This window comes from Bombina bombina, chromosome 2 (genome assembly GCF_027579735.1).
Source record: "Bombina bombina isolate aBomBom1 chromosome 2, aBomBom1.pri, whole genome shotgun sequence".
NCBI classification, from domain to species: domain Eukaryota; kingdom Metazoa; phylum Chordata; class Amphibia; order Anura; family Bombinatoridae; genus Bombina; species Bombina bombina.
Window position 1 is genome coordinate 428,340,196 of NC_069500.1, and position 16,555 is coordinate 428,356,750.

At 38.6% G+C, this 16,555-nt stretch overlaps 1 protein-coding gene across 1 annotated transcript in view; it reads right to left on the reverse strand.

Moving 5' to 3' along the window:
- Positions 1-16,555, reverse strand: part of GGT1 (gamma-glutamyltransferase 1) — a 263,605-nt gene that overhangs the window by 44,151 nt on the left and 202,899 nt on the right. Inside the window, exon 4 of the mRNA XM_053701986.1 lies at positions 14,843-14,932. Coding sequence (XP_053557961.1) covers positions 14,843-14,932 — 90 coding nt within the window. The remainder of the gene's footprint in view (positions 1-14,842; positions 14,933-16,555) is intronic.

The following is a 16,555-nucleotide window of genomic DNA, read 5'->3' on the forward strand; positions in this document are numbered from 1 at the left end:
AACTAGTGCTCAGTCTCTAACCTTCTCCGGTCCTCTCAATCCTCTGTGTGTCATTTTGTAAGCTGATCAGAGGCATATGTGAGTTGGTCATGAGGAAGATATTGAAGTCTGTGGGCACAGTATGAATACTGGGCAAGCTGGCAAAAGATAAAAGATGTGATCAGAAATCCTCGGTAGCAGGTTATGTGCATCTATTATGTCATGTTGGTATAGATACTTAGGGAGTATTGGCAAAGGGTAGACATAGCTATTAGGTAGTAAGTTGTGAGTTGTGATGTCCCAAGTCAGTATGGTTATTGCTGAGGATAGGTGTAGGATCCAGCTGCCCATAAGGATCTGTAAATCTACTCCACGCTTACAGATAAAGATGGTGTCTGTGTTCCACTGGTGTTTACCGCTAGGAGAGATCTAATGGCGCCAATTCTGTTCTGGTATGGTGGCTCCAGCTTGTTAGAAAGATTTGCAGCTTGAGGAGTTTACCCCCAGAGAATGTCCGGTAGGTGAGATGTGTAGCCAGACAGTGAGGGTGATAGTTTAAGGCAAGCATTTGGTTGTGGGAGCTCTGGGATCTGTTTGTCCTCTCCTCGTATGGAGCCAAACTTGTCTGTGCATCCTGGTAGATTCATTTAGGGAACTCTGTGTTCTTTGCAGATATCAGACTTTCAATGTATGAGTTTAGTTCATGCTCTGAGTGTGATCTGTCAACCATAGATTGCATTTTTTGCAAACTAACGATCCAGCTTCTCAAGAAATTAGTCATTCCCCATGACTGTGATGATCTTTGATTATATCATTAGATATGACAATGTACAAGCGGATGGGTGGTGTGGGGTTAATAAAGTAAAAAAAGCTTGTTAAAATGTAAGTTTGAGGTGTGCATAGAACCAACTCTGGCTGATTACCCCAGAGGTCCAGGGGGGGATGCTGCCTGTGTTGTCACTGCCCTCATTTTCCACTTCTTTATTAGAGTTTGAACACTGCTGATTTGCATTCTCAATTCATTGGGTATCTTTTTATATCCCTTTCCTGTTTTATACAGTTCAACTACCTTTTCCCGCAGATCCTTTGACAATTCTTTTGCTTTCCCCATGACTCCGAATCCAGAATCGCCAGTGCAGCACTGGATGAAAGATGCAAGGGTCTGTCAGGAGTCCAGAAACATATTGACCTTTTATACACACACACTAATTACAAGCAAACAGATCACAGGTGAGGATGGTTTCCTTTAATAGCCATTCAAACCCCTTTGTGTCAACTTGTGTGCATGTTATCAGGTCAAAAATCACCAGGGTATGTAAACTTTTGATCAGGGTCATTTGGGTAGTTTTTGTTGTCATTATGATTTAAAAAGAGTAAACACAGTTGATTGATAATAAATGGCTTCAGCCAAACACTAACCATGAGTGAAAGAAAAGTTTTTATGTTATCATTCATATTCTCTGAAAAATGGCCAAGAAATCATAAATTCTGTCAGGGTATGTAAACGTATGAGCACAACTGTATATATATTGTCAGATGGCTTAACCTTTGGCAACAAAGTAAAATGTAGTCCTCAAAATTGACTTATCTTGATGAAAAATAGGAAAAGGAGGGTCACATGAAAGAGCTGAAAACTTTGAAACCCTTCTAGCAGATGAAATAGCTAAAAGAAATAAAACATGTAAAGAAGTTTATTATCCATCATACGCATAGGCTGCAAAATCTTTAAAACCAAATTAAGATTCAATGGAGAAGAAATTACTTTAATAACAGGTTTAATTCTAGCCAAGGCCTGAACAAAACCATGAATGTCAGGAAGGTTAGCAATCTTCCTATGGAACAGAACTGAAAGGGCAGAAATTTGACCTTTCAAAGAACTGACAGATAAACCTTTATCCAAACCATCTTATAAAAACAGCATAATTCTAGGAATTCTAAAAGAATGCCAAGAAAAAACATGAGCTATACACCAAGAAATAAAGGCCTTTGAGAATTTGTAATACATTTTCCTGGTCACAGGCTTACAAGCCAGTATAAGGGTCTCAATAAAAGAACCAGAAAACCCTCTCTGTCTAAGAACTAACCGCTCAATCTTCATGCCATCAAGGTGAGAGATCTGAGATCTGGGTGGAAAAAACGGACCTTGAGACAGAAGTTCTGGACGAAGAGGAAGTAGCCAAGTAGGGCAACTGGACATCTGAACTAGAGACGCATACCAAATTCTGCAGGACCAAGCTGGAGCAATCAGAACTACCAATCCTCTTTCTTACTTCATTTTGGCAATCACTCTAGGAAGAAGGACCAGAGGTGGAAAAACATATGCAGCCCGAAATGACCATTGAACTACCAGAGCATCCACAAACACTGCTTGAGTATCCCTTGACATCTCACAGTACCTGAAAAGTTTGTGATTCAACCGAGAAGCCATCAAATCTATCTCTGGGAGACCCCAAAGATCTATTATCTGATTGAACACATATATTCTCCCAAATGTAGAGACTGACGACTGAGAAAATCTGGTTCCCAGTTGTCCACTCCTGGCATATGTATTGCTGAAATCAGACGGCAATTGACTTCTGCCAATTCAAGATACTTCCTTCATAGCTAGGGAACTGTGAGTTCCCCTTGATGATTGACATACGCTACTACAGTAACATTGAGGCCTATTTATCAAGCCGTCAACCGCAAATACGCTGGAATTCCGCAGCGTAATTGTGGTGAGCTTGATTTGCCTTATTTATCAAAGCCTACAGACCGGCAAAAGTTGAAAATTGTGACGTAACATACGATGCCAGCCTCAGTCCGACACAGATCGATGCTTACGTCATTACAGATGTTCCGAATTCAAATTCGGCACTATCTGACTACTTTTGCTAGTTAACAAATATCTAACAGGTACGCTCACCACTATTCCGGCCCAGCGTACCTGCTTTTCAATCCGCCGCCATGGAGGCGGTGGATGCCATAGGAATCAATGGGAGTCTGAAAGCAGCGAAAGCTTATGTTCGATGCTGCCCGATATCCGATTGATACCTATGGGAGAATAAAAGATATGTTTACACCTAACATCCTAACATAACCCCCGAGTCTAAAAACCCCTAATCTGCCACCCCCCTACACCGCCGCCACCTACATTATACTTATTAACCCCTAATCTGCCGCCCCGACACCGCCGCCACCTACATTATACTTATTAACCCCTATTCTGCTGCCCCGCCACCGCCGCCACCTACATATATGTATTAAGTTATTAACCCCTAAACCCTTGGACTCCCACATCACTACCACTTACTAAACCTATTATCTCCTTAACCGCCAGCCCCCCACATCACCATAAACTAAATTAAGCTATTAACCCCTAAACCTAACAACCCACTAACTTTATATTAAATATTAACTCATCCCTATCTTATAATAAATTAAAATTTACCTTTAGAATTAAAATAAACTATATTAAACTAATAATTAATCTACCCTAACTGTTATACTAAAATTACATTAAACTACAAATTAAATTAAATATATTATATATTTAAAAACCTAACCCTACTCAAATAATTTAAATCTACTATTAAAAATTACAAAGTTACAAAAAACTAATAACTAAGTCACAAAAAATAACAAACACTAAGTTACACAAAATAACAAACACTAAGTTACAAAAAAATAAACACAAAGTTACACAAAATAAAAAATAAATTATCAAATATTTAAACTAATTACACCTAATCTACTAATAAACAGCCCTATGAAAATAAAAAAGCCCCCCCCCCCAAAATAAAAAAAAACACTAGCCTACAATACAATAAACTACCAATGGCCTTTAAAAGGGCCTTTTGCGGGGCATTGCCCCAAAGAAATCAGCTCTTTTACCTGTAAAAAAAATACAAACAACCCCAAACAGTAAAACCCACCACCCACACAACCAACCCCCCAAATAAAAACCTAAGCTTCCCATTGCCCTGAAAAGGGCATTTGGATGGGCATTGCCCTTAAAAGGGCATTTAGCTATTTTTCCTTGCCCAAACCCTAATCTAAAATTAAAACCTACCCAATAAATAAATCCACTTAAAGTTTCTGAAGACCGGACATCCATTCTCAACGAAGCGGCAGAAGTCCTCTTTGAAGCCGGCAGAAGTCTTCATCCAAGCGGGCCGAAGTCTTCATTCAAGCCAGCAGAAGTCTTCAGACGGCATCTTCTATCTTCATCCATCCGGCGCGGAGCGGCTTCATCTTTTACTGTTGGGGGGTTGTTTGTATTTTTTTTTACAGGTAAAAGAACCGATTTCTTTGGGGCAATGCAAAAGGCCCTTTTAAGGGCCATTGGCAGTTTAGTTTAGGTTAGGGTTTTTTATTTTGGGGGGCTTTTTTATTTTGATAGGGCTATTAGATTAGGAGTAATTAGTTTTTATTTTTGATAATTTCTTTTTTTATTTTGTGTAATTTAGTGTTTATTTTTTTTGTAATTTAGATAAATGTATTTTGTTAATTTAATTTATTTACTTTTATTGTAATGTTAGATGTTAGTGTAACTCAGGTTAGGTTTTATTTTACAGGTAACTTTGTATTTATTTTAACTAGGTAGCTAGTAAATAGTTAATAACTATTTACTAACTAGTTTACCTAGTTAAAATAAATACAAACTTAGCTGTGAAATAAAAATAAAACCTAAGATAGCTACAATGTAACTATTAATTATATTGTAGCTAGCTTAGGTTTTATTTTACAGGTAAGTATTTAGTTTTAAATAGGAATTAGTTATTAATAGTAGGTTTTATTTAGATTTATTTTAATTATATTTAAGTTAGGGGGTGTTAGTGTTAGGGTTAGGTTTAGGGGTTAATAGGTTTATTATAGCCGCGGAGTGGGCAGACGGCAGATTAGGGGTTAATTATATTTAAATAGGGTTTTTTATGCTGGAGGGCGGCGGTTTAGGGGTTAATAATTTTATTATAGTGGCAACGATGTCGAGGAGCAGCGGAATAGGGGTTAATAAAAATTTTAAGTGGCGGCGATGTCCGGAGCGGCAGATTAGGGGTTAATTATTTTATTATTTGCGATGCGTAAGGGCCTCGGTTTAGGGGTTAATAGGTCGTTTATGGGTGTTAATGTACTTTGTGATAGTTTAGTTATGAGTTTTATGCTACAGCTTTGTAACTTAAAACTCATAACTACTGACTTTAGAAGGCGGTACGAATCTTGTTGGTATAGGTTGTACCGCTCACTTTTTGGCTTCACAGCAAAACTCATAATACCGGCGCTATGCTAGTCCCATTGAAAAAGGACATTTTTAAAAGTGCGGTACTGACGTTGCGTGACGGCCAAAAAAGTGTGTGGTACAGCTATACCTGCAAGACGCTGCTTTTTCACTCATAACGCCAAACTCGTAATCTAGCTGACTGTGTTCAGGCTGTTCAGGGACAGGGAGTTATTTAAGAGTTAGCACAACACAATACTAAATGCAAGTCAATAGGTAATAAATACAAAATCGTGCTCAGGGGGTTGTCAGAAGATGCTTAGATACAAGGTAATCACAGAGGTAAAAAGTATATTAATATAACTGTGTTGGTTATGCAAAACTGGGGAATGGGTAAAAAGGGATTATCTGTCTTTTAAAACAAAAACAATTCTATTGTAGACTGTCCCTACAATACAATTGTTTTTGTTTTAAAAGACAGATAATCCCTTTTTACCCATTCCCCAGTTTTGCATAACCAACCTAATGGACTTAATGTCAGCTTAGATTGGCACTGTTTCCTCTAGCACACCTTCTGAGAGTTTAATAGGAATACTAATCACATATATAATCCTCTACCATTGTCTTACATATAGTTTCATTTTTTAGTCTAGTACTGATATACATGGTTAAAACATATTCACCTATATAGTTATGACATAATAGCTTTGAGTTACACTACTATCCATCACATAGTCTAGATCAGGGTTCTTCAAACTATGGGTTGGGACCCATTACTGAGTCGCAACACATAATAACTGGGTCATATCTTGTGAGTGTGTATGGTTTATGTGAGTTGTCGGAGAGTGTGTGGGGTCTGTGTGTTATATGAGATAGTGTATGAGTTATATGAGTGTGTGTGTGGTGTGGGTGTGTTACGCGAGTATGGTGTGTGTGTTGTGAGTGTGGTGTTTGTTGTATGTGGTGTTTTAGTCACTTTTCCAAAAATTGCAGCGATCATGTGTATTACTTTGGAAATTTACAGACCAAGCATAAAACGAGGGTCACAAAGGTATGTGGTATCATTGTACTGGGTCTTGGGGGGAAAAGTTTGAAGAACCCTGGTCTAGATTATGCCAAATACCACTACTGTTCATAATTCACTTTCTGTTAGCGTTTTATTTATTTCTCGTTATTTCTAGTTATAATTCCTCTTCTTAACTATTGATGCTTCATTCCCTAGCCTAGCTAGTGAGCTGACCATCAATATAGCAGCTAGTACACATGTTTATATCTAACAGCTTCCTTTTTAGTTACGTTTTTATAGTAGTCTGATTGGCTCCTTAGATCGTCACTAGGGGTGTGTTACTTTACACGTAACTTATTGGCTATCCAAACTATCGTGTTACTCTCCCCTTTGCATGGCACGCTGAATTGGGGGAGTGTCTATGACATCCTCTATACACGGGAGTAAGCTCCTTCTGCCAATTCAGATATGAGCTGTGCACTTTACACATACTGTTTTCTAACAGCATCAGAGGAGTGATATTACACATATGTGATGATCTATGAAATTCACTATATGAGTTGGAGACCATATATATTTTCTTTGAAATAATACATATTTTTTGACATGCTACATGATTGGCTAACATATGTGCATGCTACATGATTGGCTAACATATGTGCACATTAGGATAAACACTTCATCTTCTGTACAATTCAGACATTACATTCACACTGTTTTGATCCATTGATTCCCTGAATATCAACATATCCTCACTTTATATATGTATAACACTTTTATTAAGGAATGTTCCACTTATATTGTTTGTTTCCATTTATACTGTAATTGTGTTACTTCCTGGGGGTGGGGTTACAGGCTATTTAAACACTTTGGCCTAGATTTAGAGTTGGGCGGTAGCCGTCAAAACCAGCGTTAGAGGCTCCTAACGCTGGTTTTGGGCGCCCGCTGGTATTTGGAGTCAGTGATTAAAGGGTCTAACGCTCACTTTTCAGCCGCGACTTTTCCATACCGCAGATCCCCCTACGCCATTTGCGTAGCCTATCTTTTCAATGGGATCTTTCTAACGCCGGTATTTAGAGTCGTTTCTGAAGTGAGCGTTAGAGCTCTAACGACAAAACTCCAGCCGCCTGAAAATAGCAGGAGTTAAGAGCTTTCTGGCTAACGCCGGTTTATAAAGCTCTTAACTACTGTACCCTAAAGTACACTAACACCCATAAACTACCTATGTACCCCTAAACCGAGCTCCCCCCACACCGCCGCCACTCGATTAAAAATTTTAACCCCTAATCTGCCGACCGCCACCTACGTTATACTTATGTACCCCTAATCTGCTGCCCCTAACCCCGCCGACCCCTGTATTATATTTATTCACCCCTAACCTGCCCCCCACAACGTCGCCACCAGCTACTTACAATAATTAACCCCTAATCTTCCGACCGCAAATCGCCGCCACCTACGTTATCCCTATGTACCCCTAATCTGCTGCCCCTAACACCGCCGACCCCTATATTATATTTATTAACCCATAATCTGCCCCCCTCAACGTCGCCGACACCTGCCTACACTTATTAACCCCTAATCTGCCGAGCGGACCTGAGCGCTACTATAATAAAGTTATTAACCCCTAATCCGCCTCACTAACCCTATCATAAATAGTATTAACCCCCTAATCTGCCCTCCCTAACATCGCCGACACCTACCTTCAATTATTAACCCCTAAACTTCCGATCGGAGCTCACCGCTATTCTAATAAATGGATTAACCCCTAAAGCTAAGTCTAACCCTAACACTAACACCCCCCTAAGTTAAATATAATTTTTATCTAACGAAATAAATTAACTCTTATTAAATAACTTATTCCTATTTAAAGCTAAATACTTACCTGTAAAATAAATCCTAATATAGCTACAATATAAATTATAATTATATTATAGCTATTTTAGGATTAATATTTATTTTACAGGCAACTTTGTAATTATTTTAACCAGGTACAATAGCTATTAAATAGTTAAGAACTATTTAATAGTTACCTAGTTAAAATAATAACAAATTTACCTGTAAAATAAATCCTAACCTAAGTTATAATTAAACCTAACACTACCCTATCAATAAAATAATTAAATAAACTACCTACAATTACCTACAATTAACCTAACACTACACTATCAATAAATAAATTAAACACAATTGCTACAAATAAATACAATTAAATAAACTAGCTAAAGTACAAAAAATAAAAAAGAACTAAGTTACAGAAAATAAAAAAATATTTACAAGCATAAGAAAAATATTACAACAATTTTAAACTAATTACACCTACTCTAAGCCCCCTAATAAAATAACAAAGCCCCCCAAAATAAAAAATTCCCTACCCTATTCTAAATTAAAAAAGTTACAAGCTCTTTTACCTTACCAGCCCTGAACAGGGCCCTTTGCGGGGCATGCCCCAAGAATTTCAGCTCTTTTGCCTGTAAAAGAATAAATACAATACCCCCCCCCCCCAACATTACAACCCACCACCCACATACCCCTAATCTAACCCAAACCCCCCTTAAATAAACCTAACACTAAGCCCCTGAAGATCTTCCTACCTTGTCTTCACCATACCAGGTATCACCGATCCGTCCTGGCTCCAAGATCTTCATCCAACCCAAGCGGGGGTTGGCGATCCATAATCCGGTCCAGAAGAGGCTCCAAAGTCTTCCTCCTATCCGGCAAGAAGAGGACATCCGGACCGGCAAACATCTTCTCCAAGCGGCATCTTCGATCTTCTTCCATCCGGTGCGGAGCGGGTCCATCTTGAAGCAGGCGACACGGATCCATCCTCTTCTTCCGATGTCTCCCGACTAATGACGGTTCCTTTAAGGGACGTCATCCAAGATGGCGTCCCTCGAATTCCGATTGGCTGATAGGATTCTATCAGCCAATCGGAATTAAGGTAGGAATTTTCTGATTGGCTGATGGAATCAGCCAATCAGAATCAAGTTCAATCCGATTGGCTGATCCAATCAGCCAATCAGATTGAGCTCGCATTCTATTGGCTGTTCCGATCAGCCAATAGAATGCGAGCTCAATCTGATTGGCTGATGGGATCGGCCAATCGGATTGAACTTGATTCTGATTGGCTGATTCCATCAGCCAATCAGAAAATTCCTACCTTAATTCCGATTGGCTGATAGAATCCTATCAGCCAATCGGAATTCGAGGGACGCCATCTTGGATGACGTCCCTTAAAGGAACCGTCATTAGTCGGGAGACATCGGAAGAAGAGGATGGATCCGCGTCGCCTGCTTCAAGATGGACCCGCTCCGCACCGGATGGAAGAAGATCGAAGATGCCGCTTGGAGAAGATGTTTGCCGGTCCGGATGTCCTCTTCTTGCCGGATAGGAGGAAGACTTTGGAGCCTCTTCTGGACCGGATTATGGATCGCCAACCCCCGCTTGGGTTGGATGAAGATCTTGGAGCCAGGACGGATCGGTGATACCTGGATGGTGAAGACAAGGTAGGAAGATCTTCAGGGGCTTAGTGTTAGGTTTATTTAAGGGGGGTTTGGGTTAGATTAGGGGTATGTGGGTGGTGGGTTGTAATGTTGGGGGGGGGGGGTATTGTATTTATTCTTTTACAGGCAAAAGAGCTGAAATTCTTGGGGCATGCCCCGCAAAGGGCCCTGTTCAGGGCTGGTAAGGTAAAAGAGCTTGTAACTTTTTTAATTTAGAATAGGGTAGGGAATTTTTTATTTTGGGGGGCTTTGTTATTTTATTAGGGGGCTTAGAGTAGGTGTAATTAGTTTAAAATTGTTGTAATATTTTTCTTATGTTTGTAAATATTTTTTTATTTTCTGTAACTTAGTTCTTTTTTATTTTTTGTACTTTAGCTAGTTTATTTAATTGTATTTATTTGTAGCAATTGTGTTTAATTTATTTATTGATAGTGTAGTGTTAGGTTAATTGTAGGTAATTGTAGGTAGTTTATTTAATTATTTTATTGATAGGGTAGTGTTAGGTTTAATTATAACTTAGGTTAGGATTTATTTTACAGGTAAATTTGTTATTATTTTAACTAGGTAACTATTAAATAGTTCTTAACTATTTAATAGCTATTGTACCTGGTTAAAATAATTACAAAGTTGCCTGTAAAATAAATATTAATCCTAAAATAGCTATAATATAATTATAATTTATATTGTAGCTATATTAGGGTTTATTTTACAGGTAAGTATTTAGCTTTAAATAGGAATAAGTTATTTAATAAGAGTTAATTAATTTCGTTAGATAAAAATTATATTTAACTTAGGGGGGTGTTAGTGTTAGGGTTAGACTTAGCTTTAGGGGTTAATCCATTTATTAGAATAGCGGTGAGCTCCGATCGGAAGTTTAGGGGTTAATAATTGAAGGTAGGTGTCGGCGATGTTAGGGAGGGCAGATTAGGGGTTAATACTATTTATGATAGGGTTAGTGAGGCGGATTAGGGGTTAATAACTTTATTATAGTAGCGCTCAGGTCCGCTCGGCAGATTAGGGGTTAATAAGTGTAGGCAGGTGGAGGCGACGTTGTGGGGGGCAGATTAGGGGTTAATAAATATAACATAGGGGTCGGCGATGTTAGGGCAGCAGATTAGGGGTACATAGGGATAACGTAGGTGGCGGCGTTTTACGGAGCGGCAGATTAGGGGTTAAAAAAAATATGCAGGGGTCAGCGATAGCGGGGGCGGCAGATTAGGGGTTAATAAGTGTAAGATTAGGGGTGTTTAGACTCGGGGTACATGTTAGGGTGTTAGGTGCAGACGTAGGAAGTGTTTCCCCATAGGAATCAATGGGGCTGCGTTAGGAGCTGAACGCTGCTTTTTTGCAGGTGTTAGGTTTTTTTTCAGCTCAAACAGCCCCATTGTTTCCTATGGGAGAATCGTGCACGAGCACGTTTTTGAGGCCGGCCGCGTCCGTAAGCAACTCTGGTATCGAGAGTTGCTTTTGCGGTAAAAATGCTCTACGCTCCTTTTTTGGAGCCTAACGCAGCATTTGTTTTAACTCTCGATACCAGAGTTAAATTTATGGTGCGGCCAGAAAAAAGCCCGCGGAGCGTTAACAGCCCTTCTACCGCCAAACTCCAAATCTAGGCCTTTATTTTGCTCACTTTGTTTGGTCTGATGAAGGGGAAACGTCACTGTACACAATAAACTATTGATTTTCTAAAAGTCCAGCAAGTGCAGATCCGTTTGCACCGTTTCAGAATACCGCCCTTTTTTGTCAGTCACGTGACCGCTACTGGAGTGCAGTGGTTAATGGGAATGTTGAATCAAACCGTTATTGAAGCTGGGCATCAGGAAGCTGTAGGAAAATAACTTATTTTCCTTAATTTATTGTACACAATCTCCAGCTCAGAGGCGTTACTAGAAACCACAGGGCCCAGGTGCAAGAATCTAAGAAGGCCCCCCTCAAAAAAAAAAAAAATGTGAATTTGATACATATCTTTTATTTTTTTTTAACATTTAACACAGAATAAAAAATTGTGAATCAGATTACATGTCTGCAAAAGGGGGTACCCTGTGCACACAGTCTGTGAGATGGTCTGACCCCGTATTGATGTATATAATGACACTGTTTAACACACCAGTACTGTATATAGTGAGTTAGTGACACAGTCTGTAATCTGCCGGTTAGATGGCTGGCCTGAACCTATCCGCCCCAGTACTTTATATAGTGACCACAGTAGTCTGTGACATGGTCCAGTCCCCCTGTACTGTATATAGTGGTACTGTATACTGACACTGTTTATCCCCCCCCCCCCCATGCTGTTATAACAAGGTCTGTAATCTGCTGGTTCCACTAACATACACATACAAGGATAAATACACACACAGTCACATACATACACACACACACATAAACACAAACATACATGCATAAATACATAAACACAGACATACACAGACATACACACACATACATAGACATGCCTATAGGTTTAAGCTTCAGTTTAATTGTACATTACAGTCATCACCCTGTGAGGTCATTGAATAACAAATCTTTATTGTTATTATATTAAATATAAATCAAATATCAAAGGAGCCTAAATCAAATTGTTCATAGAGAGAAGGACAAGAATTGTAATTCTATGAGCCATGACTTCCTGACCCCGTGGGTTGTTCTATGTTACAAAGTTAGTATTTTACAGCATTAATAGTATCACAGAGACAACAATATTTAACCCTTTTATTGCATATTATTTAAGTCTGCTTTTATTTTATTTTAGTTAAAACTTACAGTACTGATACTCACAGGCAATGTCACAAATGTAGTATGAAATTGGACCATTCAAACATAATTAAAACCATTATAGTGTTCTGCTACTAAATATGAAAATCTAATGTTAGCAGGGAAAAAAGCATCTTGTAGTATATTGAGTTGTTATGCAGTTATTCATTTTCCATTACACCTATTCAGCAGTGATTTGGCTCATTGGCTGCCCATTTGCACTGAGCCATGCTTTCTATGGTGATATGGTGACCCTAGGTCCCTACTACCACCCCAGCCAGAACTATATGTAGTGTGTGACTGTGAAGTGATACAGTCTGTGAGATGCTCAGCCTCACTGGTTGCAGCCATTGCGCTACTGACCACTTGACACCTGTCCAGTCCACTACTCCAGTTACTGGTTCAATTTAACCAGCCTGGCAGCCTGCCCCAATGCCACTCAGCCTCACACTGACTCACCACCTTTAGCTGAGTAGCCGTCTCTAGCTGCCCTCCTCGCTCAGCTGCCTCTGCTCGTCACTCGTCTCTCACTCAGTCTCTCACACTGACTGACTATACGTGTAGTCATGAGCCAATTGAGCAGACTACACATGCAGTCAGTCAGGAGCGGAGCCAATGTGCGTGTGGCGTGCCAACCACCAAAGCCAATCACAGTCAATCATGCTCAGAGTCAGGGATCATGATGGAAGTTAACTAAGTACCGGGCGCGGCCAAAGGGTAAAACAGAAACACTAACCCCTGTAGTCATAGACACTAGTAAAGCATCACGCCACATTCACATGATATCAGTGCAGGCAGCAGCAGGTCAACATTTTGAATTTTTTTTCTGAAGCTGCCCCCCCTGGGGCCCCGGTCGCAGTTGCATTTCCTGCATCCCTGGTAGTTCCGCTCCTGTTGCAGCTAGTAAAAGCACCATTACTGTCTATAAAGGTGCTCAAGGTCACCAAATTACAGATGATGCACTTTTACAGTTCCTTTGCTGTGCAAGAAAAAGCTTCCTCAAGCAGCTCGCCCCTCATTGCTCTCTATTCTATTGTGGTACTTGTAATGTTTTGTTCTGTAGAATAGTTTGGAACAGAGTTTACAAAATATCATCATGTGGCCGCTTAAAGGTAATTGCTGTGTTTTGTAACTTTTGTAGCTTTTTTTATGGTGAGTTAAATGGGCCAATTAACACTTGTTCAGTAGTTTTTTTTTTCTTTTGCTTTCATCTGTTTATTGTAAAAGGTGGATTTTGATACGTTATACTGTTTATTTATAGTATTTATTTCAAAGCTTTAAATATAATGTATTATGTTACTTATGTGAATTTTGAAAGGGGCCTGGAACCTAACTCCCTCACTTCCCATTGACTTACATTATATACTGGGTTTCAATTTACACCAGTTTCTTTATACAACCATTCCTTCAGGAACCTAACCCTTGCGTAAATTGATGGCTACCTGTATATATTCAGTTAACTACACTGCCACATGCAAATTCAACCAACCAAAAGATCTGAATTTGCTTATAGTTGTGCTATTGGCTCACTTTTCCACTTTTCAAAAGTTAACTAATAAGCAATTTATATACTGAGATACTAAGATAACTGGTTTCCTCTTGCATCTAAAAGAGGGCATTTTAACATGTTTTACAAAATGTATTTGTTTTAGTGCGCTGAAAAAAATAAATTGTTCTTATGCTTGTGGTACATGCCATGCCTATCAACAGAGTTGTGGGATTCTACTTTATTACACAATGAGCTCCAGCTGTGTACTGACGTGCACTCACTGTAAGCTTCAAAATAGAGAGCTTTATTTTAACTGTTTTTGAGCACAACAATATTTTTAATATGTTTACATTTTCATATACAGTACATGATATAAATTTGTTGATTTACTTTAAAGTGATGGTAAATCCTAGCATTTTTGAAATGTTAGGATTTTCCAGTGCTATTTTTAAAGGGGACTTTCAGTCATGAAGTATAAAAAACTTCACGCTGAAATCTCCTTTATTTGCCTGCAGTTTATGCCGAGCCAAGCTCCTCTGACCGCCCACGGCAAACCGCTATTTTTTTCAACAAAGTGCAGTTCCAACTATTAGCCAATAGCCGTGCCAGATGGCTAGCATACTATTGGCTGAGAGGTGGAAACCTCACGTCATTGACAAAATAGCATTGTGCCGTGGGTGGCCAGAGGCAATCAGCTCAGCATGAACTGCAGGCAAATAAACGCTAGACTTTACCATCACTTTACGTAGCATGCCGAAGTAAGGCTAAGAGGTAGGCGCAAACCCATTACGCCATGTCCCTCTACTGATTACCCACCTAATGCTTGCCCGAAATTTATTTGCCTTTTATATGTAAAATTATAAAAGTTCTCTACCCGCACTGCATGATTTTATGGCTGCAACTGTCCAGCTACCTCTCACCTTTCTGGGATAAATCTGTACTGTTGCCAAACATTCCCTCTGTGGCATTTTTTGGCGCAGTCTCACGGGCGTTTATTACTTCAGTCTTTCCTAGAAAAATAAATGAAAAGCAATTAATTTAAACCCATAGAAAGTAAGCTTAAAATCAGCAAAACTATTGTTATAAATTCTGTATACATTTTGTCATTAGAATAGGTTGAATTAGTAAGAGTTCACTAATAAACACCTGAGTGATACTCTCCATTAATAATTCTACTTACTTTTACTGTTTTTTTACAAACAAACACAAATCACAAACTGGGCAGTGTGTGAAATGATGTAGTGTATAGCCCAGATCCTCTGTCTTGAAGTTACACTGACTCTGTTATAAATTCCAGTATGTCCCAGAAACTATCCAGGACGATGATGCTGGTGGCAGTTAGATCTGGTAGCAGAATTAAGTCAGAGGTGGAGCTGGCAAGGAAAAGGTGGATATAAAAAATATTCAAGATTAAAGGGCCATGATACCCACATTTTTTTCTTTCATGATTTAGAAAGAGAATGCATTTTTAAACATCTTTCTAATTTACTTCTATTATCTAATTTGTTCTATTCTCTTGATAGTCTTTGCTGAAAAGCATATCTAGATATGCTCAGTAGCTGCTGATTGGTTACTGCACATAGAAGTCTCATGTGATTGGCTCACCCACGTGCACTGCTTTTTCTTCAAATAAGGATATCTAAAAAATGAAGCAAAATAAATAATAGAATTAAATTGTAATGTTGTTTAAATTTGTATGTTCTATCTGAATCATGAAAGAAAGATTTTGGGTTTAGTGGCCCTTTAATTGTATGTCAGTATAGGAAGTAGTTTTGAAACTCTGCTCACCTTTAAAAAACAATTTCCCCCAAAAATTGTTTAGAATTAGAAAATTAGAAAAAGTGTGGCGCAAAAAAAAGCTGTTTTCAAAACAACTTAAAATTTCCGAATAAAAAGAAATATGTGCTCTCAATTGTGATGGATACAGTGTATATAAAAACTATGCAATGAAGACATAGGGGCCGATTTATCAGGCTCGCCGGAAACAGAAGGTATGAGGCAGCAGGGGGCAGCATTGCACAAGCAGTTCACAAGAACTGCTGGTGCAATGATAAATGCCGACAGCGTATGTGCGGCAAACATGATACACTACATTGTATCATGTCCGCCTGCACATTAATAAATATACCCCAAAGTATAAAAAAAATCAATATTTATTATCAGCGCTACGGAATTTGGCGGCGCTACAAATAAATGATAATAATAATAATAATTATATCATAAGTTAATAACAATAAAAGTTTATATTTAGAACACCGGTGTTCATTAAAATATCTCTCTATGTCATATCAGAGTTAAAAAGTTAACTATATAGTATAAACCAGGGGTCGCCAACCTTTCGGACCTCAGGGACCACTAAACTCACCATTTTGAATCCCGTGGACCACTAACATGATTTTTTTTTAAAAAGATACAAACTTCTATAATGTGGGTGTGTGTATATTTATATATATATATATATATATATATATATATATATATATATATATATATATATATATATACACACACACATACTGTACATAACTAGTATAACCATAGCTAAGTTTACATTATGTATATATTTACACATTTTTAAGAATTATTTTTTGAATTAACTAACTGAATGACAGAACTGAGAGAATACAAATGAC